At 40.2% G+C, this 27745-nt stretch overlaps 1 protein-coding gene across 1 annotated transcript; it reads left to right on the forward strand.

The window, feature by feature from the left end:
* Positions 1-40: 40 nt before the first annotated feature.
* On the forward strand, positions 41-25981 carry sf3a1 (splicing factor 3a, subunit 1). The gene is made up of 16 exons (XM_059988114.1): positions 41-183; positions 3380-3492; positions 3586-3778; positions 6308-6565; positions 6830-6904; positions 7898-8048; positions 14539-14735; positions 14972-15089; positions 16414-16599; positions 17845-17966; positions 18506-18748; positions 19637-19844; positions 20615-20763; positions 23015-23116; positions 24375-24446; positions 25505-25981. The coding sequence occupies exons 1-16, from the start codon at positions 133-135 to the stop codon at positions 25604-25606; spliced, it is 2340 nt and encodes a 779-aa protein (XP_059844097.1). The 5' UTR covers positions 41-132; the 3' UTR covers positions 25607-25981.
* The last annotated feature ends 1764 nt before the right edge of the window (positions 25982-27745 follow it).

Below are 27745 nucleotides of genomic sequence, written 5' to 3' on the forward strand. Positions count from 1 at the left end.
TATATAAGAAATTCATCCACTTCTTCCCCGTGTTCGGGGAGCGGGTGGTACAGTCGGCGGTCGCCATCTTGTTTACGAGCAGGTTTGGCGCTGGCGGACTCTTTGGTTTGAGGCCGTCTAGGTACATCGACGATGCCGGCCGGACCGGTGCAGGCGTTGCCTCCCCCTCAGACCGAAAATCAGGTGTGTTCTTCAAGTAACAATGAAACGTTTAGCACCGGTGCCGAGGTCGGGCCAGGCACGGGGGTGAACACGACAGGCCATGGTGGAGGCCCAGCGTCTGTACTCCGGGCCCCCGTGGCCTGAGACCTGCAAGGATTCGGGGTTAAAGTAATGTGCAAAAGCATTGCACCTGTGACCCCCTATTATATTACTGTGCGAAGTTAGCCAGTTCTGCTGCCACCAGTCACCAAGGTTCCCTGAAACGTTGAATTCCTCTAACGATTTATGCGTTGATTCAGATGCCAGCAGTTGCGATCTCTTGTATCTGGTCAGCGAGGCTCATTTGCATTTGCGTCCTTGCTCTGTCTGTCCATATGAAGGGCCTCTACCCGAAATGTCGACAGTCCATTTCTCTGGGTAAATGCTGCCGAGTTCCTGCGGCCTTTCATTTGTTGCTCCTGGTTCCAGCAGCTGCGGTCTCTTGTAACTGCATCAGTGCAATGCTGTGAACAAATCTACGGATACAGTAGTATAATGTTAAAGGATACGATAAAAGGTCTAAAGTGAAATGCATTATAGAATCGTTAAAACAATAATTGTGATGGAAAACTTTTTTCTTTACTGAACGAACAATCGTATAGTGTCAGTATAATTGGAGTAAATATGAATATGCCTTGCAATAGAGAAGGAAGAAAACTTAGAGAATTTGGAATAAACCTTATTGATACCAGTCAAATTGTGATAGAAGTAAAGCAGTTGTGAATGGAGTATGCATCTTTGAAAGCAGCAGTTTCAACTAGATCGATTGATTGTGGCACTGACTTATGGGGTAAAAAGGATGTGAAGGACCAGGAATTGCATCTCCCATGCTTTGACAGTAATCTGCGAGGTAGATGAGTGTTCTGATGGTTTGGGCTGAAGGGGGCTCCTTTGGAAATCTTTACAAAGATTACTGCAAGATCTAGTGGCCTTCCACTGTAAAGTGTTGGAAAAGATAAAGCTGAACAATCAGGGTGGAAGAGACTGAGGGAGGAGATCTTTTGTGGCTGTGTGAAAGGAGAAAGATGAAGGAGACACATTGGAAAGTAATCACTCTTTGAGGCACTAGGAGGAAATTGAAAGTGTTCATACAAAAAGTGGCATTGTTAGAACAGTTGCAGTAGAGAGCTTGGAAGAATGACTAAAATCCTTACTGGAAACATGGTTAAAGGAATCAGTATAGTTGAGTGTTGAATGAATTGTCATCTTGTTCATTTGAGATGGAGGAAGACAGGAGTTGGCTAAATTGGAGAAAGGTTTAGGGAAGATCAAAATTGAAGCATTTTTCTTTCATCCATTTGTTGACATTTTCATAATTATTTGGAGAAGTATGAATTACTGTTGATACAGTCATCGGTGGTGCTGAGAAAGGTAAAAGCAAGTTATGATTTGATCAAAGAATGCCCTACTGTTAAATGAAAGGCTCTATATACCAAGGCTGAGGTGGACAGATTTTTGAACATGGGTGGCTGATGATATGGAAAACTGGTGGGAAGATCAAGCTGAAGCCAAGGTCAGATCAAAGTGATCTGATGAAGGAGCTGGTGTGGGGGGAACATATGACCTCTTCCTCGTATTTCATGCTATACAGGTGTCCACCCTCCCCTTTACAAAGGTAGAGTGTTCCAATGAAACCTCTCTTAAGCCGCAGTGGTGTAAAGTGAAGAACCATTAATTTATATGGGAAAAATTTTTGTAAAATTGAAAATCCTCTTTGTAGTGTGAAAACAGGTTACTAATGTAGGTCTTTTGTAAAAGCAAAGTGGCATAAAGCGGGGGCACCTGTATTAGGTTGGTAGCAGTTCCCTCAACTTGTTGGATGACTGATGTTAGTTACATTGCTGTTTGAAAGAAATTAGTGGTGTCTGCCATTCACATGAGAGCTGAGATTTATGCTTATGTGATTATTTAATACATAAGGATAAGGTTGGAGATGAATTCTGTGTTCTGACCTGTAAAGAGAAGAGGGGGACCTACTTTAGATGCTTTTGTTTCAATTGTTTGCATGATTTGTGTTTCTTCATTCTCTTGCACATTGGGTGTTGGTCTTTTATTCTTTTATGTTTTTCTTTAATTGGGTTCTTTCGGGTTTCTTGTTTTGTGGCTACCTGTAAGCAAACCAGTCTTTGATGATAATGTACTTACAATCTTCGTCCAGTAGTGTGCAAAAGCCTTGGGCACATGTATATAGCTGGGGTGCCTGAGACTTTTGCACAGTACAGGATGTTGGGCATGGTGAGGATGAGCACCTATGGAGGGGTGTGGGACAGGTGGCAGAGAAGAAATGCCAGTGGTGGGGGGGTGGGGGTGACTCACCAAACCCGGAGACACCAAGCAAGTTCATTAGATTCCAAACAACTGGTTTAATGATCATCTCTCTGGTGCTTCCCACTCTCTCCCCTCTCCCTTCCCCTTTTCCCAACCATGTCTCTCCCTGCTCCCTTTCCCCCACAGTCCAAAATGGAGACCCAAATCAAAATCAAGTTTATCATCACTCGTGTATGTCATGAAATGTTTCTTTTTAGCAACAGCAGTTCAGTGCAAGACATACAGTTACTATGGTACAGTGCAGTTATGTGATATTCTAGTGTATTATTGATAATTGGGCAAATGGGTCACTGGTACAGGAAAGGTCTTTACAGTGCTGTAATTTGTGCATCTAACTAGGGACAAATAAAAGAATAAATTTTATAGTTGTGTAATTCTATACTTTTAGCTAATTAGAGATTCGAAGCATCCCAAAACATGATAGAAGAGTTTCAGCTCGGGTTTGAATAAGTCTATACTTGTAGAGTATTATATTTGTTTCAAATTAGGCAGCCACCTGGCATGGGATTACCATGATCTTAAACACAGTAATCAGCTGGCCAGTGGTGTAGCAGCATGAGCAATGGACTTCGAGGCAAGTGATCCTGAGTTCGAATCTAGCCGATTCCTTGCACACTTTCTATCCATGTTGGGTTGAGCGTCGAGCTGGCAACTCAGCTTCATAAAAAAACAGAATGCTAAAGAAATGGTAAGGTTGCTGCCTGATGCGCCACAGGCACAGAGAGGAATAATAAACACAGTAGTGGATTTACACACACAAGTGCCTGGCTCATTTCTTTTTTGAAGTACTTGTACGAGTGTGGAGCACAGCTAGATTATTATTTAATTCTGTTACATCTTTATTTTAAAGATACCAGAAGAAACAAAAGATGAAACTTTATCTTCCAAACCAATTGTTGGTATTATCTACCCTCCACCTGAGGTCAGGAACATTGTTGACAAAACTGCTAGTTTTGTCGCCAGGTAAGCAGTAAATTCAGTCGAATGTATGCATGGATTTGCTGTAGCACTATTATGGTCCAAGTTTAAATGTGCGTGTTCTTTTGTGTTGACCAGAAACGGCCCTGAATTTGAAGCCCGTATTCGTCAGAATGAAATAAACAATGCCAAGTTTAATTTCTTGAATCCAAATGATCCTTATCATGCATACTACCGACACAAAGTTAACGAATTCAAAGAGGGAAAAGGACAAGAACCTTCAGCTGCTATTCCAAAGGTTATGCAACAACAGCAGCAGCTGCCACAGAAAGTAAGTCATTTCTTTTTCAATATTTTTATTAATTTCTTACATAAAAGAATAGAGTACAGTAAGATATATATTGATTACAATATATTGAAATCACTAATGAAGTGTACTTGCCCCATATCCATACAGATTAAATTTAAACATAACATTAAAAAGACATAATTTTATTATACAAAAAGTCTAAATCCACTACCAGAAAAAACATCTGTTTGGTTTTAAAAAAAGGAAAAAATCCTTAACATATAGTAAAACATATTATTAGCCAATATTTGTGCTTAATAGCAAATCAAAGATTTTGAAAGTAATTCACAAAAGGTCCCCGCAATGTTGAAAAAATCTTGTCTAGGTTCAGAAATTGCACAGCAAATCTACTCTAAGTTTAAGCATGACATAACATCATTTAACCAATGAGTATGAGTAGGCAGAGTGGCATCTTTCCACTTAAGCAACAAAGCCTTCTAGCCAGAAGAGAAATAAAGGCCAAAAAATGCAAATCATGTGTCTCCAAAATAATATAATTTCTTCCAACAATACCAAATAAGGGAGTCAAAGTATGACCTATACGATTATATGATATATATGTACAATGTCTGAAATACATCTTATGGGCATGTTTGATGATGAACTTCAATTTTAAAAAAAATTACAAAAAAATTTACTTTAAAAAGCACCAAAAAAGTTTGAAATATTTCCTCCCAATATTTTTCAAGACTCAGACAAGTCCAAAACATATGGATTAGTGAAGCTTCTCCATTATTACATCTATCACAATAGGGAGATATTTCAGAATAAAAATAAGACAGCTTATCTTTAGACATATGGGCTCTATGAACCACTTTAAATTGCAGAAGGGAATGACGGGCACATAACGATGTATTAACCAATTTAAAAATTTCATTCCAAGTGTCCTCAGAAATTGAAATCTGTAAATCTTGTTCCCAAAGATTTTTAGTTTTACCTAAAGGAATATTTCTCATTCCCAACAACATACCATAAGTATTAGATATAGATGCATTATAGAAGGGTTTCAGATTAGAAATGTTATCAAGTACATTTTTATCTGGACTTTTAGGAAATGTATGTACTTGAGAATGCAAAAAGTCTCTAATTTGTGAATATCGAAAAAAGTGAGTTCTCGGTAGACTATACTTAACTGACAGTTCTTCAAATGAAGAGAGACTATCTCCGACAAACAAATCATGAAAACAGTTAATACCCAATCTATTCCACTCTTTAAAAACTACAGATATAGAAGGTTTAAAAAAAAAATAGAAAAAAATGGGACTGGAAAGTGAAAAGCTCAGTAAAAAGTAAGTAATTTCACTGGCAAGAGTGAAATGCACAACTAATTTCTTGATATGTTAAAAATTTAAAAGACAAGAAACAAAACCTGGAGTGGAAGTTGTGGTTAAACAGCCCTCAATGGATGGTGTGATATACATCCATTTATGAGGTGTAAACACAGAAAATACACATGTAGCAAAGGCAGAGGATTTTAAAGCATTCATTTAATGGAGGATTGAGAGGAGATCATCTTTGAAAATTAGTACATTTACTGTGTGCATGACTATTTTCTAGAGGTTATTTTCACGAGGAAGCTAATAAGCCGCTGGCATAGGTGTTAGCACGGCACTTTACAGTACAGGTGACTCAGGTTCCGTTCCTGTTGCTGCCTGCAAGTGACCATATGGGTTTCCCTCCCACAGTCCAAAGACGCATCGGTTAGTAGGTTAATCAGCCATTGTAACTTGTCCTGTTGTTAAGCTCAGATTAAATCGGGGACTGCTGAGCAGTGTAGCTCGAGGGTCCAGAAGGGCCTATACTTTACTGTATCTCAATAAGTAAAATAAATGAATATTGCTGAATAAGTTGATCTGTTACATTAGTACAAGGAAAATAATAACATTAAGGAGGCATAAATGGTTTCATTTCATTGTTTTAAAAGGAGCGTTTCCAAATATTGTTGAGGTCGTAACTGATTTTCCAAAATGCTTGCAGTTGAAAAATTCAGCATATCACTGCACTGTTCAAGCAAGGCGAGAGGATAAACCAAGGAATTCTGATATTTTTAATCTTTGTCAGGAACTTAATAGAATCTGAGGTTTAGGATGGGTTGGCTTAGCATCTCTAAAGTTTTCAGTTGCTTGGATAGAATGAGCAGGAATTTTTAGAATGTGCATGTCAAATGTGAATAACTTGTGTAGGAGTCAAGTGAATATTTAGGAAATGTCAGTGGAAGTTATTTCAAGACATTTGATAAAAATCTTTTGAGAGACTTGTCTTAAAAGTTGAAGCTTGTAGAATTGAAGGTATCGTATTCATTTGGTTAGGAAACTGGCAGAGTGCAGGAGGCAGAGAGCAAGGATAATGGTCAGGCACTCTGATTATCCAGAGTGACTAGTGATGTCATGCAGGAATCTTTCTTGAGGCCTTTCTTATTAGAAACCACATGGCCAAATTTGTTGATGACCTCATGATAAATGATCTTACAGATTCTGAGATTTCTTTTCCTCTTCCATGAACGTTAAACAGGTACAAGCTCAAGTGATTCAGGAAACTATTATCCCCAAAGAACCACCACCTGAATTTGAATTTATTGCTGATCCTCCATCTATCTCAGCCTTCGATCTGGATGTCGTGAAACTAACTGCCCAATTTGTTGCACGGAATGGTCGTCAGTTTTTGACTCAGTTGATGCAGAAAGAGCAACGAAACTATCAGTTTGACTTTCTGCGACCACAGCACAGTTTGTTCAACTATTTCACCAAACTAGTGGAGCAGTATACAAAGGTAAAAACTAAACAGAATTTGTTATATATGAATGAAATCAAGTGCAGTGAACTAAGCCACACTAATAGATCATGCTCTTCATAGGATTGACCTGTGATACTTGGGTTATGACTAGAAGGGTCTGAGTATTTACAAATATGTGGTCATTCTTGATAAAGGAAATAATTTCTACTAAATGGGGCTTGTTAGTGAATTGGTGAGTACTGTGATCAACTGGCAGGTATCTCTTATTGTCAGAGATGATTTTTTAAAATATTTTTACAGATCTTAATACCTCCAAAGGGCCTACTTCAGAAGTTGAAAAAGGAAGCAGAAAACCCTAAAGAAGTTTTGGATCAGGTGAGTCATTAGTTTTTTTTTGTTGATAATATTTAACCAGCCACAGTGATTGCTTAAATATTTGAACCATCTGTTACATTTAATATTTATAATTCATTATAAGATATAAATATCTCATAATTACTTTAGGAGGTTGATAGTCCCTTTATTAGCTTTTAAAGTATAATAATTTTAAAAGGTTTAAATATTAGTTTTATTTGGGACACTGCCTTTCTCATCAATACATAGAGATGAAATAAAACAATAGATTTCTCAAACCTTCTCTAGTGTTCAAGTAAACCAACCTTTTTTTATGCCATGGATCAATACCATTAAGGAAGGTGTCAATGGGCTCCAGGTTGGGAGCCTTTGTTTGATCTGTATCTCTTCATCTACGCAGCCTCGTGTTTTATTTTGCTTATACCTTTTGATTTGGAAATTTTAATTGATCCGAGTCTCAGCAGCTTTTTTTTTGCAAAGTATATTTTAGATTCTGAATTGCTTTTCTTGTAAGCAGACAAGTTTGTATTTGAAGAGTTCTAATTTACCTTTTTTCTAGATTTTTCCACCAGACTAGGTCAAAATTTAATCTAAAATACCTAAATCACATTACACAGTAATCTTCTACACTCAAGAACAGAAAGTTGATCTCTTAACAATCTGTAACCATCTTGATCAGCATTTATTTCCTGAAATATATGTACTGGCGTTAAGAAGACTCATGAGCACAAGGCCTTGCTGCTGAGTTTAAACATGGTACTTTCCAGTAATCCATCACCGAGGGATTATGTTTGCTGGTTTGCATTCATTAAATCCGCTTATTCCTGAACGTTAGTCATAATTAGTTCTGTCACTCCATTATCTCTTAACTTCCAAGTTACTAAACCCCAGCTGCCTGCTTCGCCACAGATACCGTGTGTTATGTATGAAATTATTTTTCATGAACAAAGTTTTATCCCCACTGGGATGATAGGCCAAGTCTTTTAGCAGTGCTTGAATTGTTTTCCATGACAGGTGAGATACCGAGTGGAATGGGCCAAATTTCAGGAGCGTGAAAGGAGGAAGGAGGAGGAAGAACGGGAAAGGGAGAGAGTAGCCTATGCACAGATTGACTGGCATGACTTTGTGGTAGTGGAAACTGTTGACTTTCAGCCAAATGAACAAGGTAAATACTAATATGATTGTCATTTGATTTTGCATTGAAACACAAATAAGTACATTCTAAAGTGACCATATTTTCATTGCGTTTCTCATAGCCTAACTTGGATATCTTGCTTAAACTTGTTTTGGTTTTGCATTAAATTGGATTGAAAGATCAATTTTTTAAAAATTATGTTTTAGACATTTGGGGCTGCTTATTTCAAACATTTAAATACAAACAGTTCTAACCAGTGATGATTTTAAGCATAAGTTGCATTTTTAAAAAAGTATAATTATGCATTTAACTTTTGGGTTGCCTGAAACTTGCCCAGTTACTAAAATTCATTATGCCTTGTGTATAATAAGAGTTAGAAAGAATCTTTGTGCAAATCAATTATTTTCAAATGTTTAGTTTGAATTCCATAAAGTCTGATTCATTTTCATTCAACCAAAAGTGCAATTTAAGTTGTATGTCACACCAAATTGCTATACAGTATTATTAACTTGTGCTTCATGTACAATCTTGGAGTTTGGCAAAAGTGAGATTATAAACCTTGGAAGACTTTGGCAGTGAAGGTCAGCCTTTTAGATCTGAGGTGATTTTTTTTTTGTTTTTTTTCCAACATTTGTAAATCTGGAATTCCTTGCTGGAGGATTCTGGATGCTTGGTTGTTGAGTATTTTGAAAACTAAGATAAATAGATTTTTGGACACTTAAGGATATGAAGGTTCAAGAGATTGGGTGGGAAATGAACGAGGTAAAAGTAAGTCATAATATTTAAAATGGAAGAGCAGGCTCTGTGACCTACACTTTTTTTGTGACTACAGTTTTTTTTTTAGTAAAACCAGTTTTTCCTCCAAGTCAGTCCTTCCAAGAATGTAAGTTGATACTGAGAAATCTACCGTGGACACGTGAGGCTCTGCTAGATTATGCAACTCTATTGAAACCATTCACGACCTTTTGATTGCTTTGGAGATCTTGAAGCAGAATTCTTTTGTATAATCACTAAACAGCTTTCTAATCCAGTTTCTAATATTGTCTTTGTCAAGATGAGCAATTATGGAAAGATTGCCTTCTTTGCTTGGCAATATCATCCTTGATTCTCTATATATCCCAACTCCATACTACTCTAATTTATCATTGTTATTTTCAGTGATAATGACATTTGCTTATCAATAAATTTGATCCACACTTGATTTTATTGGCATTCATCACCGTCCCACAACTCATGTGCTAGTTTATTTTGCAAATGAGTCCTTTTCCATTTTACAACAGCTGACACTAGTTTTCATTTTTGTTCACGAAAAGCTAATTCTTTTGCTTCCTAACCTTATTAAGAACCGCTCACCTTCCTTCTCATAAGACCCAAGATTCCTAGTTATTGTAGCGGTGTGCTACATGCAGCGCTAAAATTACGACACGGAGTCGGTAACTGCAGTTGAAGGAGAAAACTTTATTCGAAATCCTCAGCCTCACTTTTAAGCCTCCCTCAACCTGCCCCCCATGGCGCAGAGGCTCCAAAGCTCTGTGCTCACAAACCCCTGTAGGCTATCTCCCTTAGCCGGAAAGCTGGCTAATTGTGAGCCGGTTCGGATGTGCCAGGAAATGGGTCGCCACATAACCCCCCCCCCGAGAACCAGGCGATACACCCCCCAATGTCCACAGTCTGGGCCGAAACCTGCTTGGGAGGTCGGTCTCTGTGCCGAGGTGCTGGAAACTCGGCCGGTTGCGCCAGGTCCACATGGGCCGGTTTGAGTCGGTCCACCGTGAAAACCTCCTCTTTCCCCCCAACGTCCAGCACGAACGTGGACCTGTTGTTCCGGAGCACCATAAACGGCCCCTCGTATGGCCGCTGCAGCGGTGGCCGATGCCCGCCCCTTCGTACAAACACAAACTTACAGTTCTGCAGGTCTTTGGGTACGCAGGTTGGGTTCCGCCCGTGCTGTGAAGTGGGTATGGGGGCCAGGTTACCGAGCTTCTCGCGTAGTCTGCCCAGGACTGCTGTGGGATCTTCCTCTTGCCCCCGTGGGGCTGGTAGGAACTCCCCGGGGATGACCAGGGGTGCGCCGTATACCAACTCGGCCGACAAGGCGTGCAGGTTGTCCTTGGGCGCTGAGCCGATGCCGAGTAGGACCCAGGGAAGCTCGTCCGCCCAGTTGGCTCCTCGCAGGCGGGCCATGAGGGCCGACTTCAGGTGACGGTGGAAACGCTCCACTACCCCGTTCGACTGTGGGTGGTAGGCAGTTGTGTGGTGCTGCTGAGTCCCCAAAAGGCTGGCCATAGCTGACCACAGGCTGGAGGTGAACTGGGCGCCTCTGTCGGAGGTAATGTGGGCCGGTACACCAAAGCGAGATATCCAGGTGGTGATCAGGGCTTGGGCGCAAGATTCGGAGGTGGTGTAGGTGAGCGGGACCGCCTCTGGCCATCTTGTGAACCGGTCCACGATAGTCAAGAGGTGCCGCGCTCCGCGCGACACTGGCAGGGGGCCCATGATATCCACATGAATGTGGTCGAAAGGCCGGTGGGCGGGATGGAACTGCTGCGGTGGGGCTTTGGTGTGCCGCTGCACCTTGGCCGTCTGGCGGTGCATGCACGTTTTGGCCCATTCACTGACCTGTTTGCGGAGTCTATGCCAAACGAACCTGCTGGAAACCATTCGGACAGTCGTCCGGATGGAGGGATGCGCCAAGTTATGAATGGAGTCGAAAACACGGCGCTGCCAGGCTGTCGGGACGACGGGATGGGGCTGGCCGGTGGCGAAGTCACAGAGTAGGGTCCTCCCACCCGGGCCTACGGGGAGGTCCTGGAGCTGCAAACCGGAGACTGCGGTTCTGTAACCCGGAATCTTCTCATCTGCCTGCTGTGCCTCTGCCAGTGCCTCAAAGTCTACCCCTTGGGAAAGGGCATGAACGGTAGGGCGAGAGAGCGCATCCGCCACGACATTGTCCTTACCCGAGACGTGCCAGACATCTGTCGTGTATTCAGAGATGTAGGACAGGTGGCGTTGCTGGCGGGACAACCAGGGGTCGGATGCTTTCGTAAACGCAAAGGTAAGCGGTTTGTGGTCCGTGAATGCGGTGAAGGGCCGACGTTCTAGGAAGTACCTGAAATGCCGGATTGCCAGGTAGAGCGCCAACAGTTCCCGGTCGAAAGCACTGTACTTGAGCTCGGGTGGCCGCAGGTGTTCGCTGAAAAACGCCAGGGGTTGCCAGCGACCTGCGATGAGTTGCTCCAGCACCCCACCGACTGCTGTGTTAGATGCGTCCACTGTGAGGGCAGTAGGGGCTTCCATTCTGGGATGTACTAGCATTGCGGCATTCGCCAAAGCTTCCTTCGTTTGAACGAAAGCGGCGGCGGACTCCTCGTCCCAGGTAATGTCCGTGCTCGGACCCGACATCAGGGCGAACAGTGGGTGCATGATCCGGGCAGCTGAAGAGAGGAAGCGGTGGTAGAAATTGACCATACCCACGAATTCCTGAAGGCTTTTGATCGTGGTGGGTCAGGAGAAGTGGCGAACCGCATCTACCTTTGTGGGCAGAGGGGTTGCCCCGTCTTTAGTAATCCTGTGGCCCAGGAAGTCAATGGTATCGAGTCCGAACTGGCATTTGGCGGGTTTGATTGTAAGACCGTACTCACTCAGTCGGGCGCAGAGTTGACGGAGGTGGGACAGATGCTCCTGATGACTGCTGCTGGCTATGAGGATGTTGTCCAAATAGATGAACGCGAAGTCCAGGTCCCGTCCCACCGCATCCATTAACCGCTGGAACGTCTGTGCAGCATTCTTCAGGCCGAACGGCATGCGGAGGAACTCGAAAAGGCCAAACGGGGTGATGAGAGCCGTTTTGAAAACGTCGTCGGGATACATCGGGATTTGATGGTACCCTCGGATGAGGTCTACCTTGGAGAAGATCTGTGCGCCGTGCAGGTTTGCTGCAAAGTCCTGAATGTGCGGCACAGGGTAGCGGTCCAGTGTGGTAGCCTCGTTCAGCCTGCGGTAGTCGCCGCACGGTCTCCAGCCTCCCGTCGCTTTGGGCACCATGTGCAGGGGGGAGGCCCATGGGCTGTCGGACTGCCGGATGATCCCCAATTCCTCCATCCTCTGGAACTCCTCCTTCGCCAGTCGGAGCTTGTCTGGGGGAAGCCGCCGAGCGCGGGCGTGGAGGGGTGGTCCCTGGGTCGGGATGTGGTGCTGTACGCCGTGTCGGGGCATGGCCGCTGTGAACTGCAGTGCCAGAGCCGATGGGAAATCCGCCAGCACCCTGGTGAAGTCATTGTCGGACGGCGTGATGGAGCCAAGGTGAGGGGCTGGCAACTGGGCTGCACCCAGGGAGAACGTCTGAAAGGTCTCGGCGTGTACCAGTCTCTTCCTGGGCAGGTCGACCAGTAGGCTGTGAGCCTGCAAAAATTCCGCACCCAGAAGCGGTTGGGCTACGGCGGCCAGTGTAAAGTCCCACGTGAACTGGCTGGAGCCGAACTGTAGCTGCACCTGACAGGTGCCATAGGTCCTTACTGTGCTGCCGTTCACGGCCCTCGGGGGGGCCCCGGTGCCCTGCTGCGGGTGTCGTAACTCATCGGAGGTAAAACGCTGATCTTGGCACCAGTGTCGACCAAAAACCGGCGTCCCGACCTTCTGTCCCACACATACAGGAGGCTATCCCGATGGCCAGCCACTGTAGCCATCAGTGGCGTCTGGCCGTGGCGTTTCCCGGGGACTTGCAGGGCGGGCGACAACGGCGGGCTTCTGCGCCCCACCGCTGGTGGTAGAAGCACCAGTGTTCATTGAGCCGGGGGTTGGTGGGCTCTGTGGCCGGGCCTGGACTGGTTTGCTGCTGGGAGTGTGGCTGGGAGATCTGTGCGACGGACGCCCCGCTCACCTTTTTGGCGTTCCACAGCATGTCCGCCCGGGCAGCCACCTTCTGGGGGTCACTGAAATCCGCGTCGGACAGCAGCAGGCGTATGTCCTCGGGCAGCTGCTCCAGGAATGCCTGCTCAAACATGAGGCAGGGTGTGTGTCCAGAGACAACATCTCATTCATTAAAGCCGAAGGAGGTCTGTCGCCCAAGCCATCTAGGTGCAGTAAACGGGCAGCCCGCTCGCGCCGTGAGAGTCCGAAAGTCCTGAGGAGCAGGGCTTTGAATTCCGTGTACTTGCTGTCTGCCGGGGGCGACTGTACGAACTCCGCGACCTGGGCCGCTGTGTCCTGGTCGAGGGAGCTCACCACGTAGTAGTAGCGGGTGGCTTCTGAGGTGATCTGGCGAACGTGGAATTGGGCTTCCGCTTGCTGGAACCGTAGGTTTGGTCGCTGTGTCCAGAAACCCGGCAGTTTCAACGAAACCGCATGAACAGAGGCGGCGTCGGTCATTTCTGATCCAAAAATCGTTTGGACTGTCGGGGTCACCAGTTGTAGCGGTGTGTTACATGCAGCGCTAAAATTATGACACGGAGTCGGTAACTGCAGTCGAAGGAAAAAACTTTATTCGAAATCCTCAGCCTCACTTTTAAGCCTCCCTCAACCTGTCCCCCCCCCCCCCCCCCCCCTGTGGCGCAGAGGCTCCAAAGCTCTGTGCTCGCAAACCCCCGTAGGCTATCTCCCTTAGCCGGAAAGCTGGCTAATTGTGAGCCGGTTCAGATGTGCCAGGAAATGGGTTGCCACATTATGATATTTATGATACACATTTGTGCTAATTTCTATTGCCTTTCTGTTGGAGTCTCTTCAATCAGATTTCCTTCCTTCCTACATATATGGAAATATCCTGACCTAAGTTCTAATTTTCTGAACATTCTGATACTTCTCACTAATTCAACCTTAAACATATAAAAATCAGTCCTTTTATTTTCTTCCTCCTTTGACCTTTCTTACAACCTACCCATTCAATTATTTGTTGCCTCCATTCCTTGGAAGAATTCAAACTTCTCCTTGTACTTTTTTCCCCTCCACATTATGTCATATAAACATGAATTTGTTATAGTTCATGCAAATCATTGAATATATTGCAATTGTCAACTTAATTCTGGAGAAAACAAGTTTATTATTAAAACAGTGTTCAGTTTGAGTTGACAAGACAATTGGTTAAGTGTTCAAATGGTGGAAGTTGTCTTGTGTGCATAATCTACATTGAAGAACTATGGCTTGTTCTTCAACAACCATGGCTTTGCCAGTATTGCCCACTTCCAGTTAGCGAATAAGATGAGATGTTAAACTGCTATTTCCTGATGTTGGAATGTCTGTGTCAATATTCTCTGAGAATTGGTAGGCCTGGCACATGTTCTCTCAACAAAATTTTCTATGAGGATGTGGATAAATCTATCTACTACAATAAAATGCAAAATTTTAAAAAATGATAATTGAGTTCCATTCTCTTGAAATTCTCCCTGTAACCAAATAATGGAATGGCATTTTCTGCTCTGAAGAAAATATTATAATTTGGGATGGGCCTTTTTGTGGAGAGAGAGAAACCGATGAAGTAGAGAAGCAAAAGGCATGCAATATTAATAATTAACCTTTCTACTTGAAGGACATTTCCCTCCACCGACTACCCCAGAAGAACTTGGAGCGCGTATTTTGATGCAGGAGAGATATGAAAAGTTTGGTGAGAGTGAGGAGGTTGAAATGGAAGTAGAATCTGATGATGAAGTTGAAGAAACAGAAGAGAAGACGGAAGAGGCTCCAGCACAATTGGATCAAGATACTCAAGTACAAGACATGGATGAGGTATGCTTCTATATTTGATCATGTTGTATATTTAAATTGTGCTTTATAGTTGAATATTTCTGGATCACTTTCCTTATCTGAGAAAGGGATGCTAGCAAGTTGATGTCCACTTGTGGAATAGCTGATACAACTGTTAAAAATCTGGATTGATTTCAGTCTTCAAAATAGGAACAGAATATTAATAATGGTGAAACTGCAAACATGTTTATAATTTTGTATCTATATGTTTTCCTTAGGGATCAGATGAAGAAGATGAAAGTCAGAAAGTGCCTCCACCACCTGATAATCCAATGCCTCCACCTCTTCCTCCTACTCCAGATCAGGTTATCATTAGGAAAGACTATGATCCAAAGGGTGAGTTTGCAAACACCAGAGGAAATTTAAGTTACATGGATCTATACTGGATCTACTGATCCATCTGAAATGGTTGTAATCACTCAAATGCACTGGTAGTTTGAAAGTTAAGGGAATGGGATACATTTATATTATATTATTTATATGTACATAATATTTTTCTACAAAGCTGGCGATTTTTCTGCATGTATTTGGAATATCATTAAGTTTCCATTCTAAAGCTAAAACTTAAGTCAATCCTTTTTCTACCAGCTTGGTAATGTTAAATGCCAATTTCTCTTGTTGCTTTGTAATTTTTTAAAATCTTTTTTCCCCGATCCATTTGACATTGGAAGCATAAAATTAAAAAATGGGAAATTGGTGATCACTGAGTTCTATCAAAATGCACAGGAGAATGAAAACCCAGAAACAATTGCTTACAGTTGATTTGCCCTGCCCCACGTTAACTACATCTACCATATCAGTAAACTGAAAAAAAAGTGAATATCAGTCATTGACTTGTGTTTTTATGGTCTGTATCCTTATTTAATGCTTTTATATTTTGAAAAATAATGTAGCTTTCTATCACCACCATTTCTGATCCATCTACCTTGAGTATAACTATCCCCATTCCACAAAAGATAGATCTTTTATGAACAGGCAACACAGGTAGTCTTGGTTTATCACACCTTCATTTTGAACCAGAAGATGAATCGTTCAAGAAGTATTATAAAACTTGATTTCATAGCCCAGTATTCAATGGCAGTTGTTTCCTAGCCAGAGGAATAGTCCTGAATTTGCTCTTTTGGACATGTGCACCAATTTTGATAAATGCCTTGCAACACAGTGGGTAATACACTTAATTTGTATACTTAGAAAATATCTGGCTTTATTTAGTAACAACAAAGGAAACAACTTATTTTTAAAGATTCTAATTGGCCTCATGAATAATGATTATTACATTGGGCAACACTATTTCCTGCTTACTCTAGGTTCTCATATATATTAAGATGGCATGGCAATATTGGGTTGAGAAGGGCGTTCTACCAAAATGCAAAATTATGAAGCTATCTACCATCAGGAAAAGCAATTTGTCATTGCTTTTGATTTCTACCATTATTTTCAGTACTCCTGGAAAATTTGTATGGTGTTAACATTGAAAGATGCTCATGCAATATTACAGATCAACTGTGTTCAGTGGGATTGGTGTCAGAGGTGGGCCAGAACACGTGCGTGTGTGTGTGTATACGCGCGCACACACACACACACCTCCTTAACTTTTATTAAATTGTACAGTTTGGGTTTGGAGAATGTATGCTTATTTTCTTACCTTGGATTCACTTAGCTTCTAAACCAGTGGCTGCCACTCCTGCACCTGATGAGTATCTCATCTCTCCAATCACCGGAGAAAAGATTCCAGCTAGCAAAATGCAAGAACACATGCGAATTGGGCTGTTGGATCCACGTTGGCTAGAGCAGCGTGAACGCTCCATTAGAGAGAAACAGAGTGAAGATGAAGTATATGCTCCAGGTGAGTATAAGTAATGATGAGCACTTTGGAGCACTGCCTAAAATTTGTATAATGTTAACATTGAAAAAGACTTGTCTTCTTTTTTGTGTGGGTGAAGGTAGGGGGGAATCTTTCCCATTGCTCACCATTGTTCACACTTGTAGTTGAGACAATTTATCCAGTCTTTTTTAAGTACAATTTGCGCATACAATGATGGATACAAATCAGATAGTTATCTTTGATCCCTTTGTATCACCCTCATTGAGAGCTCTCAGCCCAGGTTTCTGCCAATGGTGCTGTGTAGCTTCTGATCCTGACCACCTCATGATGTCTCTTGATTAAAGAAATTGATTTTGTCAGGGAGTTATGGGAACTTTGTGCTTTCATTGAATTCTCAAAAATGGTGTAATCTGTGAAAAACCCTAAGTATTTTGACCTTTTCAGTATTCACTGTCTACTGTGCTTTAAACAATTTACTGGCAGCATAGTAACGTATGTTTTATGTAGACTGGCGTAGTGTCAATTTGGCTTTATTGATTTATTAATGGAAGACGTAGTGACATGGAAGAGGGCTATTAGGTCCATGCTGGCTTCCAGCAAAGCAATCCTGTCGGCCCTAATACTTTCATTTCTCTGTAGCCCTGCAGCTTCCTCGCTATCAATTCCCCTTTTGATTCTTTTGACATTTACTTGCACCAAGGGGTAATTTACAGAAACAACATAACCTTTCAGCAAAACTTCAATTCAGGCAAAACACAAACAATCACAGTAAACGCGGGTTAACTCTGAATCGAAACCAAATATCTCTAAGTTAGTAACGTCAACTGCTGACAACCCCTACAGATGCATAGTGACATGCACTCACTGACCAGTTTTTTAGGTACACATTAATGCAAAAATTTAATCAGCCAATCATGTGGCAGCAACTCAATGCATAAGAGCATGCAGATGTGGTCAAGAGGTTCAACTGTTGTTCAGATCCAACATCAGAATAGGGAAGAAATGTGATTTTTGTGACTTACCATGGTGCGATTGTTGGTGCCAGATGGGGTGGTTTGATTATCTCAGTAACTGCTAATCTCCTGGGATTTTTCTAGCACAACAGTCTATGGAGTTTACAGAGAATGGTGTGAAAAGCCAGAAAAACTTTCAGTGAGTGGCAGTTCTGAGGCTTTGTTAACGAAAGAGCTCAGAGAAGAGTGGCAGAACTGGTTCAAGCTGGCGGGAAGGCGACAGTAACTCAAATAACCTCACATTGTTTAATAGGTCTGGATATTGAAAGCAGCCTGAAGCAGCTGGCTGAACGACGTACTGATATCTTTGGTGTGGAAGAAACGGCTATTGGAAAGAAGATTGGTGAAGAAGAAATACAGAAACCAGAAGAGAAGGTATGAATTCCCATCACTTCGCTGCTTGTATAGTATTTTGGAGTTGCTTGTTAATTCTTCAATTGTACAAGAGTAATCAAAAACTTTTTCTTGTAAAATCTCCACAGAAATAAACACTTAACGCTAATCTAAATTCACCGACTACTCTCACAAAACTGGTACCAGAAATGAGTGGCAGTATTGTAATTGAATGTCTTCTCCAGTTGTCAGAGAAGGTGGTTAGCGATGTAAATTAAACTATGAAAATGCTGTCACAGTATAGAGAACAACATATATAAAGTTTGATTGATTAATTCATTTGGAATTCATTTAGATGAACTCATTTAGAAATCAAACATAATTGTCAATTGCCTCAGTTAAAGGAAGCAGAAATCGTAATTTATGTGGATAAATTATAGCAGATTGATTTGATAAGAAATTATTCTACTCTGAAGTAATATTCTTAAGTATGTGTGGATGTGGTTTTTATGTCTATTACCTTAAAAGTATATAAACACATCAGTAAACTTGGCTTGTACTCGTTCTTTCTTGTGGCCAAGGTTACTTGGGATGGGCATTCTGGCAGCATGGCACGTACACAACAAGCTGCACAAGCCAACATCACACTGCAGGAGCAGATTGAAGCTATCCACAAGGCCAAAGGATTAGTTCCAGAGGATGACACCAAGGAGAAAATTGGACCCAGCAAACCTGCTGATTTACCACAACCCCCACCACCTTCATCTGCCCCAAATACTTCAATGAATGCTCCTCCAATTACATCAATGCCCAGACCACCTTCTGTAAGTTTGGCAGATATTTTGAAAATGTTTGCATGTTGTTTACAGTTAAGTTGAGATGCTTAGGATTGTGAGAAACAGTAAGGCACACAGAAGTATTATTGCCACTCTAAAATGAAATTCCTCTGCATAGTTGGGGTTTCCACATGTGGCAAAATAGCCACAGCCCCAGTATTTATTAGTTGTAATTGTATTAAATAAGCAGTTGAATACTACTTTCCCATCTGTCTTGTGGTTTCAAATATGGGACTATTTCCAGTACATATTTCTATTTCTGGTGCTGCATATGCTGATCAAATGAACTACATGATGCAGTGTAAGCAAGCTACAATTTTACTTATTCCTTTCATCAGCAACAGAAGAGGAAATCAATGAGAATAACCCTTTAAAAGAATATTGTTGAATCACTTGTATTTTTCCACCTTTGAGGTTATTTAATTACACTGTATTAATTGTATTTATTTTAATTACCTTATAGTACACTATTGTGAGTGCAAAATATTTTGTCAGCTATTGAGAATCACATACCTGTATAATATCAATGTATAGGAAAATGTGAAAGTAATTTGACCTTAACAGCATGGTTAAATGTTAGACTTGTCTCAGTGACACAGAAAACAAAATCAAGATTGGATATAGTTTTATCAGACCAGCCAAATTGTACTTCAGATCCTGTTGTAATGTGTATACATATTTTTCACTTAACATGTTAATTAATATTAATTTATATTCAAATACAAGTATTGGAAGTGCTACTGAACCATTACAGCATGATCAGTTCATAAAGAGCATAATTCTCCACAGACGGTGAAAATGGAGAAGTTGGCTTTAAATTATTGTATTTTGGATAGTAAGTGAAAGTACAATTATGTTGTTTTTTTGTTTGTTCAGATGCCACCACCTGTACGCAATATTATGTCGTCAATGCCTGTTATTCCCAGGCCACCAATGTCTCCTGTTATCCGTTTAGCACCAAGTCCTGTTTTATCAGCTCCCATGCCACCAATGATTCCTGGACCACGGATTAATGTAGTACCTATGCCTTCTTCGGCGCCACCTGTTTTGACTCCCCGACCACCACCAATGGTGGTACCATCTGGTAATGTTATTTAAAAGATTGTACGGTCCTTCAGTTTAAATCCATTTTGACATTTATGAATATGCATCTGAACTTTATTTATCAGTCTTACCAGCAAGTGTAAAATTGGTTCACATGAGGAAATTCATATCAGTGAAATGTGTATCTGACATAGAACTGTAGTCCTCATTATATATAGATTAAGAATTTTGAAAAGAAATGAGGAAATAGGAAAGTTTTTTTTTGGTCTTGGGTGGCAGCTTGGGAAATTAATAGAAGTTGCTCTTTTATCAAAAAAGTCTTTCAGTCTGTATGAGGAATGGTTGGAGGATAGGGGTGGGATGGTAGTGAGGGAGGAAGAAGACTTGTAAGGCCAGAAGCAGGGACTTAATCATATCTTCTAGATTAGCACAAGTGAAACATTGGAAAGCTGGGTTCAGATTATGCAATGCTGGTGCTTAGTCTGTGCTCGCTGATGGATGTGAAAGTCTAACGGGGGAGCCATTTAATGTTCTTTCCAACAGCAATTTAGTTTAGCCAACTCTACCCAAAACATACTATAAGCCAGGGGCTCCCAATCTTTTTTGTGCCATAGACCAATACCATTAAGCGAGGACCCCAGATTGGGAACCCCTGCTCTAAACTATAGTTTGCGAATAGGATAGTAATTTTCTACCATAAAAATTGCATAAAAATTCACATGGAAAGATGTGACCTATTGATTTTTGTTTTAACTGTTTAAGATAAGAATGATGAAGTTCTAATGTGATTCTTTCACTTTCACATTACAGCTTTTGTACCTGCACCTCCAGCAGTTCCTGCCCCAATGCCTTCTGCAATTCCTCGACCTCCTCCTCCACTAGATGATGAACCAGCAACAAAAAAGATGAAGAGTGAAGATAATCTTATTCCAGAGGAAGAATTTCTACGAAGAAACAAGGTATGTCATACCACTGATTAAAGATAAAGCTCAATGTCCTTACATCTGAAGGATATTGGGCAATAACTCCAAACTCCTATTTCACACAGTTGCTTAATCATTTGTGTTTTTATGAATCCCATTGATATTTCAGTAAATATTCACACTTTATCTATGATTGTCTGAAATTTTCATTTGACTTTAAGCTAAATTTATTTTTGATATTTTTTTTAAAGCTTAAAGGCATAGTGTTAGAATTGACAGGTTCTGGCTAATTATTTTTTAAAATTCCAGTGCTGGAGGGTTTCATCCCCTTAGCATGGTCTCTCTGTTGGCTTGGGAATTTCCCACAGCTTTGTCCTGATGTTGACCCAGATGTTCCAGCAGTACTCTACATCTGGCTCTGGAATGGTGGTTACTGGAGGGCATCATTTTGATAATTGGGTATTTATTGTTTTATATTGTTAATTGAAGTGACAATTAGTTAATAACAATATACTAAATTTTCTCCAAATTGTTTCTTCTTATCTTTACCATATTCATTTTCTTAGCTAAAGAACGTGCATTACCTGGATACATTGGTGAATCAATGCGTTAATACATTAGACTAATCAAACCTAAATAAGCCTCATTTACCTTTTTAAAAAAAATATGATAGAACTGTACAGTCTAAAAAAAAAAGGAATTCATCTCCTTACAACTTTGATTTCATGGAGTAATCTGACATTAATTTGGTTTTTATTTTTTACCCACCTAAATCTCCATACCTTGTCTGTCTTGAACTCATCTAAATTTTAAAAAGATACAATGATCTGTACTTCAGCAAAGCATTGCCAGAGAATTAACAACAATTTGCCTTCTCAGCCCTTCGTTTTTTGTTCCTGTTGTGCTCCATGGGTATCTGTCCTTGGTTCGCTTCTGTTTCTCATCCATGTGCAATACCTTCAGCTTCATTATGTGTCAGTTTTCCTGTGTGCACTGATAGTGTCTAGCTCTCCTCTATTAACAGATGTTGACCTGTCCTCTGTCATTAAATTGTCAGGCTACTTCACCAGTACTCAATACAAGGGAATCAGAACATTTCTGTAATTAGATATTTGGAAAATCAATCATGTTATCTTTGGTCCCTGTCACAAGATCCACTCCATATCTCTCTTTATGGCAAATGTCTAAAATTGAACCAGGCTGTAGCTGTTGTAAATTTAATATATTTTTTTTTAAAAAAGGAAAATATTATTACTGGAAATGCTCAGGACTGACAACATCTCTGGACAGAGAATAACAATTAACATTTCGAGTTGAGTTGCTTTCATTGGATGCAGTCTTAGCCAGGTTCCTTCTTTTTCTACTCTTCTTGAATCTGAGATGATTGAAAACTTTTATAACCAGGATAAAATCTTATTCATTTAGCTCCTAGTTTGGCAATATCTTCTTTAAAACATTCACCCTTGTTCTCAATCTTTCTAAAGCTTTACTTCTCCCTGCCTGTGTTATCTTCTGTAATGTTTAAGATATTTTGATCTATTTATCTTCTCTGAAAATAAGTATGCCATCACCTATGATTCTTAACACGCACCAAAGCTCTAAATTCAAATTCCTTTCATACACCTGATGCCTGTTTACCTTCTCCTCTATATATATATATATATATATATATATATATATATATATATATATATATATATATATATAAATCTCTACTCTGGGGATATTGGGGGCCAGATCTTTGGGGCTATTTAATGATTTTTAAAAATCAAGGAATATGTGGAACGGGAAAATGAGGCCTGGAGTAGATCAGCTATGATTATATTGAATGAGGGGGCAGCTTGCGGAGTTAAGTTGCCCTCTCCTGCTCCTAAATTCCTACTATTATGGATGATTCTATATAAATGTTTTAAGTCATTTATTTGTTTGAATCCTGAGGTGTCTGGCCAGTCTATGTCCTTGTATATACTAATTTTTAAATGTTTTGGGGGTATTAGTACTTGTTTTTTTTTAATTTAAAAAGTAACATTATAATGTGCTAAGTATGGCAGCATATTAAAATAGTTTTATTAGCAGAAGGTAAGATTCTTAATCCAGCTTTGTCTGTTTAATAGTCATGGTGATCACATTATACAACTGTTTCTATTGTCATAGTTTTGAATTAGATAAAGAATTGTAGGAGTGTGATTATAGGTTCATATGAAAAATTATGATGCATATAATCTGAATCTTTATCTTAAAGAAAGTTAGTTGTAGCTTCAACTGTATCCCCTTGTTTTTCTTTCAGGGCCCGGTCACAGTCAAAATACAGGTACCTAACATGCAGGATAAGTCGGAATGGAAGCTGAATGGCCAGGTCCTTGTTTTCACACTTCCTCTAACAGATCAGGTATGGATTCATTGGGTAAAAGGGGAAATGTATCAACTGTAATAAGGATTACAGTACTAGCAAAATAATGAACATTAATATCTGCAATTACTACCTTTTGGTTTTGTGCATGGCCACTTCATCATTTTATTTTATCTAGTCATCTCAAATTTCTCTTGTAATAACAAGTTCAAGGGAACTTCGTGTCAATTTTTCTGGTAGGAAAGCCCACTTTAACAGGCAAAAAAAAGCATCTGACAGCCTGCTGCTTGAACGCAGAAGTCACACTTTTCTAGTGGTTTCTTTATTGCCGACGCTGACTTTGCTCTGATACTGGATTCCTTATCTGGTCCAGCAGCAGATACCATTCTTCAGTTTCCCAGCAGTTGTACTGGCAAATTTGCCTGCTGAACCTGGGCGGCAATAGATGTTGCCTGGTTTGACGATGGCATTCATTGCAATAGAAAATGAAGGGGTCACAAGGAAAGCAAGCTTTGTTTAATTTATCTTTGAATTAATTAAATCAAGAAGTTTAATTGTTAATTTAGATGTATTTGAATGTCTTTAATTAGAATTATATAATGATTCTGACAATGAAGCCTCCTTAACAAGTCAATGCTGACTCTTCAGTAATTAATGTCCCATTCCTCCACTCTTTTATTTCCCTTTGCCTGTAAATTATCTATGCTGTCAAAAGATTTGTCCAGTTCTGAAATAAAATAAAAAGATGAGAGCATTTTTGTTTACTACCTTGCCGAAAATTTTAAATCTGAGTCCCTGGTCCATTAACCATTTTTTAATTGGACAGGCTCCTTCTACTACCTAAACCAGTCATATATTACTTCACCTCTATCTTTGCTTCAAAGAAAAAACCTCTCCATGTCCATTCCGATTTGAAACCAGATATTTTTTTAACTTTTTTTTGATTTGTAATGGCTTTTGATTATTTTCATTATACCAGAGATATTCCCAAACATATTACATTTGATGGCCATTCAGACAAGGGGCACAAGTTTATTGGCTGTCAAAGCATTTTCAGGCATAGGGTTTTCTGTTTTCAGCAGGAAACACCATTTAAAGCCTAATTGCAAGCAGGGTCAGTAAGTGGTGATGTTAGGTTGCTTGTCACTTACTAATACTGAACAGGCTTTATACTCTACAAACTAGGAAAAAAGGTTTTTTTTCCCCCAAATTCTTGTGCATTATTTTCCAAAATAAATTGTATCATTGCAGTATTTTGTTTTGTATTGTAATTAGAAGTGTTAAAATAATTTTTCAGGTGTCTGTTGTCAAGGTGAAAATCCATGAAGCCACAGGAATGCCTGCTGGTAAACAGAAGCTTCAGTATGAGGTAAGTATTGCATTTGTTGTCATTTGTGCAATGACATACTTCTGGAGTCTGCACTTGTTCAGGTAAACATAGGGATATGTATGTTGGTATCATTGATGGCCTGTTTCTCTCCACATTATGTTCATTTAAATTCTTGCTAGCAGAAATGTTCTTGAATGATTAAATTGACGAGAGTGTCAGCTTTGTAAATTGTTCCTCGCTTTTGTTTTTCTAAATAGCCCATTATCTAAGGTGCTTATGTTTTTAAGATGAGCAATATCTCTGAAACTAAAAACTAATTTAAAAATTATTCTTTAATTCCCTCATCTTTTTCCATAATTGAACTTTTCATTTTGTAATTTTTAAGTTTGCTTATTTACATCTTCTAATTTAATATGTTTTCCTTCCCCCCTCTAAAATAAGATCCATATTCAATTCAGTTCAAGATACAGGAGTTCTTTTTTTTTGTTGTTTCTTGGTTGTGAGAATTATTCAGTACTAGTGAATGATATTGTTGCTGGGCACTATGGATCCTCCATAGCTGAGTTATCACAAAGATCATTTGACCTTCTGACCAGCTTTCATTGAGGATAACAGCAAGTATGGGCACTTCACTCCTAACTACATATTCATAGTTGGATCTAAGAAATTCTTGCTCTTTGCACAACAAACAGTGAAAATGCCTGCTTGTAAACATGCCAGCCAGAATAAGGAATTAGTCCATTAAGTTGATTCAAAATAATGGTACACAATACTTAGGTTTTTATGCACAAGGTTAAGTTTTGTTCTGATTCTACATTCTTAAGGTGATTAATTCTTGGTGATGCCATTACTTCTAGTTCTGCTTTACCTTTTTTTTTTCCTCTCCTGAGTACTGCTGTTGAGTGGGTTCGTCAGAAGATCTTAAATAAATTGGGACTTCAACATGTATCCTTAAATGCTTCTATATATGCAGCCTGACCTGTTTAGTTTATTTTGTGTATTTGTTTCAGGTTTCTATTATCTACTTTTTTTTCCCCAATTTTCATTTCTAATTTGTTAGTCTGCTTAAAAGTTTAACTACCTTTTTTTTGTTTTAGGGTATCTTTATTAAAGATTCGAACTCTCTGGCCTACTATAATGTTACAAGTGGTTCAGTTATCCATCTTGCCTTCAAAGAACGTGGAGGTCGAAAAAAGTAGCAAGTTACTGCAAATTATCACAATCTTTCTCCGCAAATGGGAATTTGAATCCATGCTATTCATTCTTAAATTAAAAATATTAATTTGATTAGCAGGCTATTAGTATGCAGCTTTTTTGTTTAGAAAATGAAGCTATAGCAGAAATTAAAGAAACAAGAATTTTAAATTATATTTCACGTAGTTTCTTTGCTATGATAGCCTGTCATCATAAAGTCTGAAAAGATGTGACAATTGAACTAAAATTTGGTTTGACTTCTGGTGCAACTCCGTTCATGACACTTGAATTTGTTATGTTTTCTTCCCTGTTCCTGTGTAAAATTGTTGCATTGTGTTTAGCTCTGAATATTTTTAATAAAACAATATTGTTTCCTGTGACTATAGATTGATTTGTGTGAACAATTTTATAAATTGTCTTCCTTCACTGTACTTGAGTTACTTCATCCATTCCATGATCCCAGTGCCCTTCTGTTGCGAAATCTAACCACACTAAAATGTTTTTGGAACTTTTGCTCAGCCTCTGACTTATGCTTCCACATCTTGAATATAAATTTTCTGTCAGTCCTGAAATTGCCTTTAAGTTCTTTATCCTGATTCTGCATTTTAAAGTAATTTTCTGAATTAGTTTTTTTGTTTTGATCAAGATGTTGAGTATATATTTCTATATTACTCTGTTCCCGTTTGTTTTTTTTTCTTTAGATACAAGTATTAACTTTTATTTTTCCTCCATTATATCCCCCTCATTCTGCAGTTTAAGAGATTTGTATACATTCCAGTCTTCCTTTATACCACACTGTAGCTTCATGTAACAATTATTTCAGTAATATAAAATATACCCTTTCCTTATTATTAGTGGATTTATTTGGAAGTTGTGACTTTTCACAACAGCATCTTTGAAGTACTGGGAAAAATTATTCCTGTTATTAATTATTGTCTGTATAAATATGGTGATTAGTTACCAGACTGCTTGTGTTAACATTGCAACTACTCTTCTAGTAGTGGCTGGATGCTGGGGGACTGTGCAGCCCAGTTAATTGATGTTCTGAAAGACATCGGTATCCCTCTGGAACAGTCTGCTGTCCCCTCAGGCTTCAAGGTGATCGTCATTCTGGTGCCCATGGCCACAGTAACCTGCCTCAATGGCTACCATCCAGTGGCACTGACCTCAACAATAATGAAGTGCAATGAGCAGCTGTTCATGGATTGCATTAAAACCCACTTTGCTGCTACATTAGGACATTTCCAGTTCATTTATCACTCAAATCAGTTTATGATGATACCATAGTCTCGGCACACCGCTGTCCTGTCCCACCTGGGGAAATGTTGCCTCATCTAGCAGGATGCTGTTATACCTAAGTGTTTAATATGATCATCCCTCAGAAGCTGGTGGGTAATCTGCCCTCCTTTGGTCTCAACACAAACGGATCCTAGACTATTTGACAGCAAGGATACATTCTGTGTTGGCAGAAACCTCTCTAGCTCCAGCGCTCCCCAAGGCTGCATGCTCAGCCTGGTGCAGTTCACACTGTTGATGCATAAAATTGCATTGCTAGATCCAGTTCAAATTGAATCGATGTTTGCTGATGGCACAACAATGATGAGATGGTGTACAGCAGCTGGTAGAATGGTGAAATCACAATCTGAGTCTCAGCATAGACCAGACGAAAGAGATAAATGTGGACTTTAGGAAGGTGCAAACTGACCACTCCTCACTGCACATATACGGCTCCTCCTTGAAGAGAGTTAACGCCAAGTTTCTGGGAGTGCACATAACTGATTATCTCACCTGGTCCCTCAATGCTACCTCTTCGGTCAAGAAAGCACAGCAGCAGCATCTCCACTTTCTGAGGTGATTAAGGTGAGTCCGGCTCTTCTCCCCACCCCATTTTAACCCAATTCTTACAGGAGCATCATCGAGAGTGTCCTGAGCAGCTGCATCACTATCTGGTATGGGAATTGCAAGGCTCTGACTAAGTCCCAACAAAGGATGAGGACTGCTAAGGAGATCATCGGGGTCTTTTTTCCACCCATTAGAGATATTTATCAGGAGTCCTACGTATATAGGGCCCTTAGCATTGTCAATGTTCCCTTCCATCTGTCCAATAATCTCTTTGACCACCCACCACCATCAGGTATTGAGGT

The sequence above is a fragment of the Hypanus sabinus genome, chromosome 13, assembly GCF_030144855.1.
Source record: "Hypanus sabinus isolate sHypSab1 chromosome 13, sHypSab1.hap1, whole genome shotgun sequence".
NCBI lineage: Eukaryota > Metazoa > Chordata > Chondrichthyes > Myliobatiformes > Dasyatidae > Hypanus > Hypanus sabinus.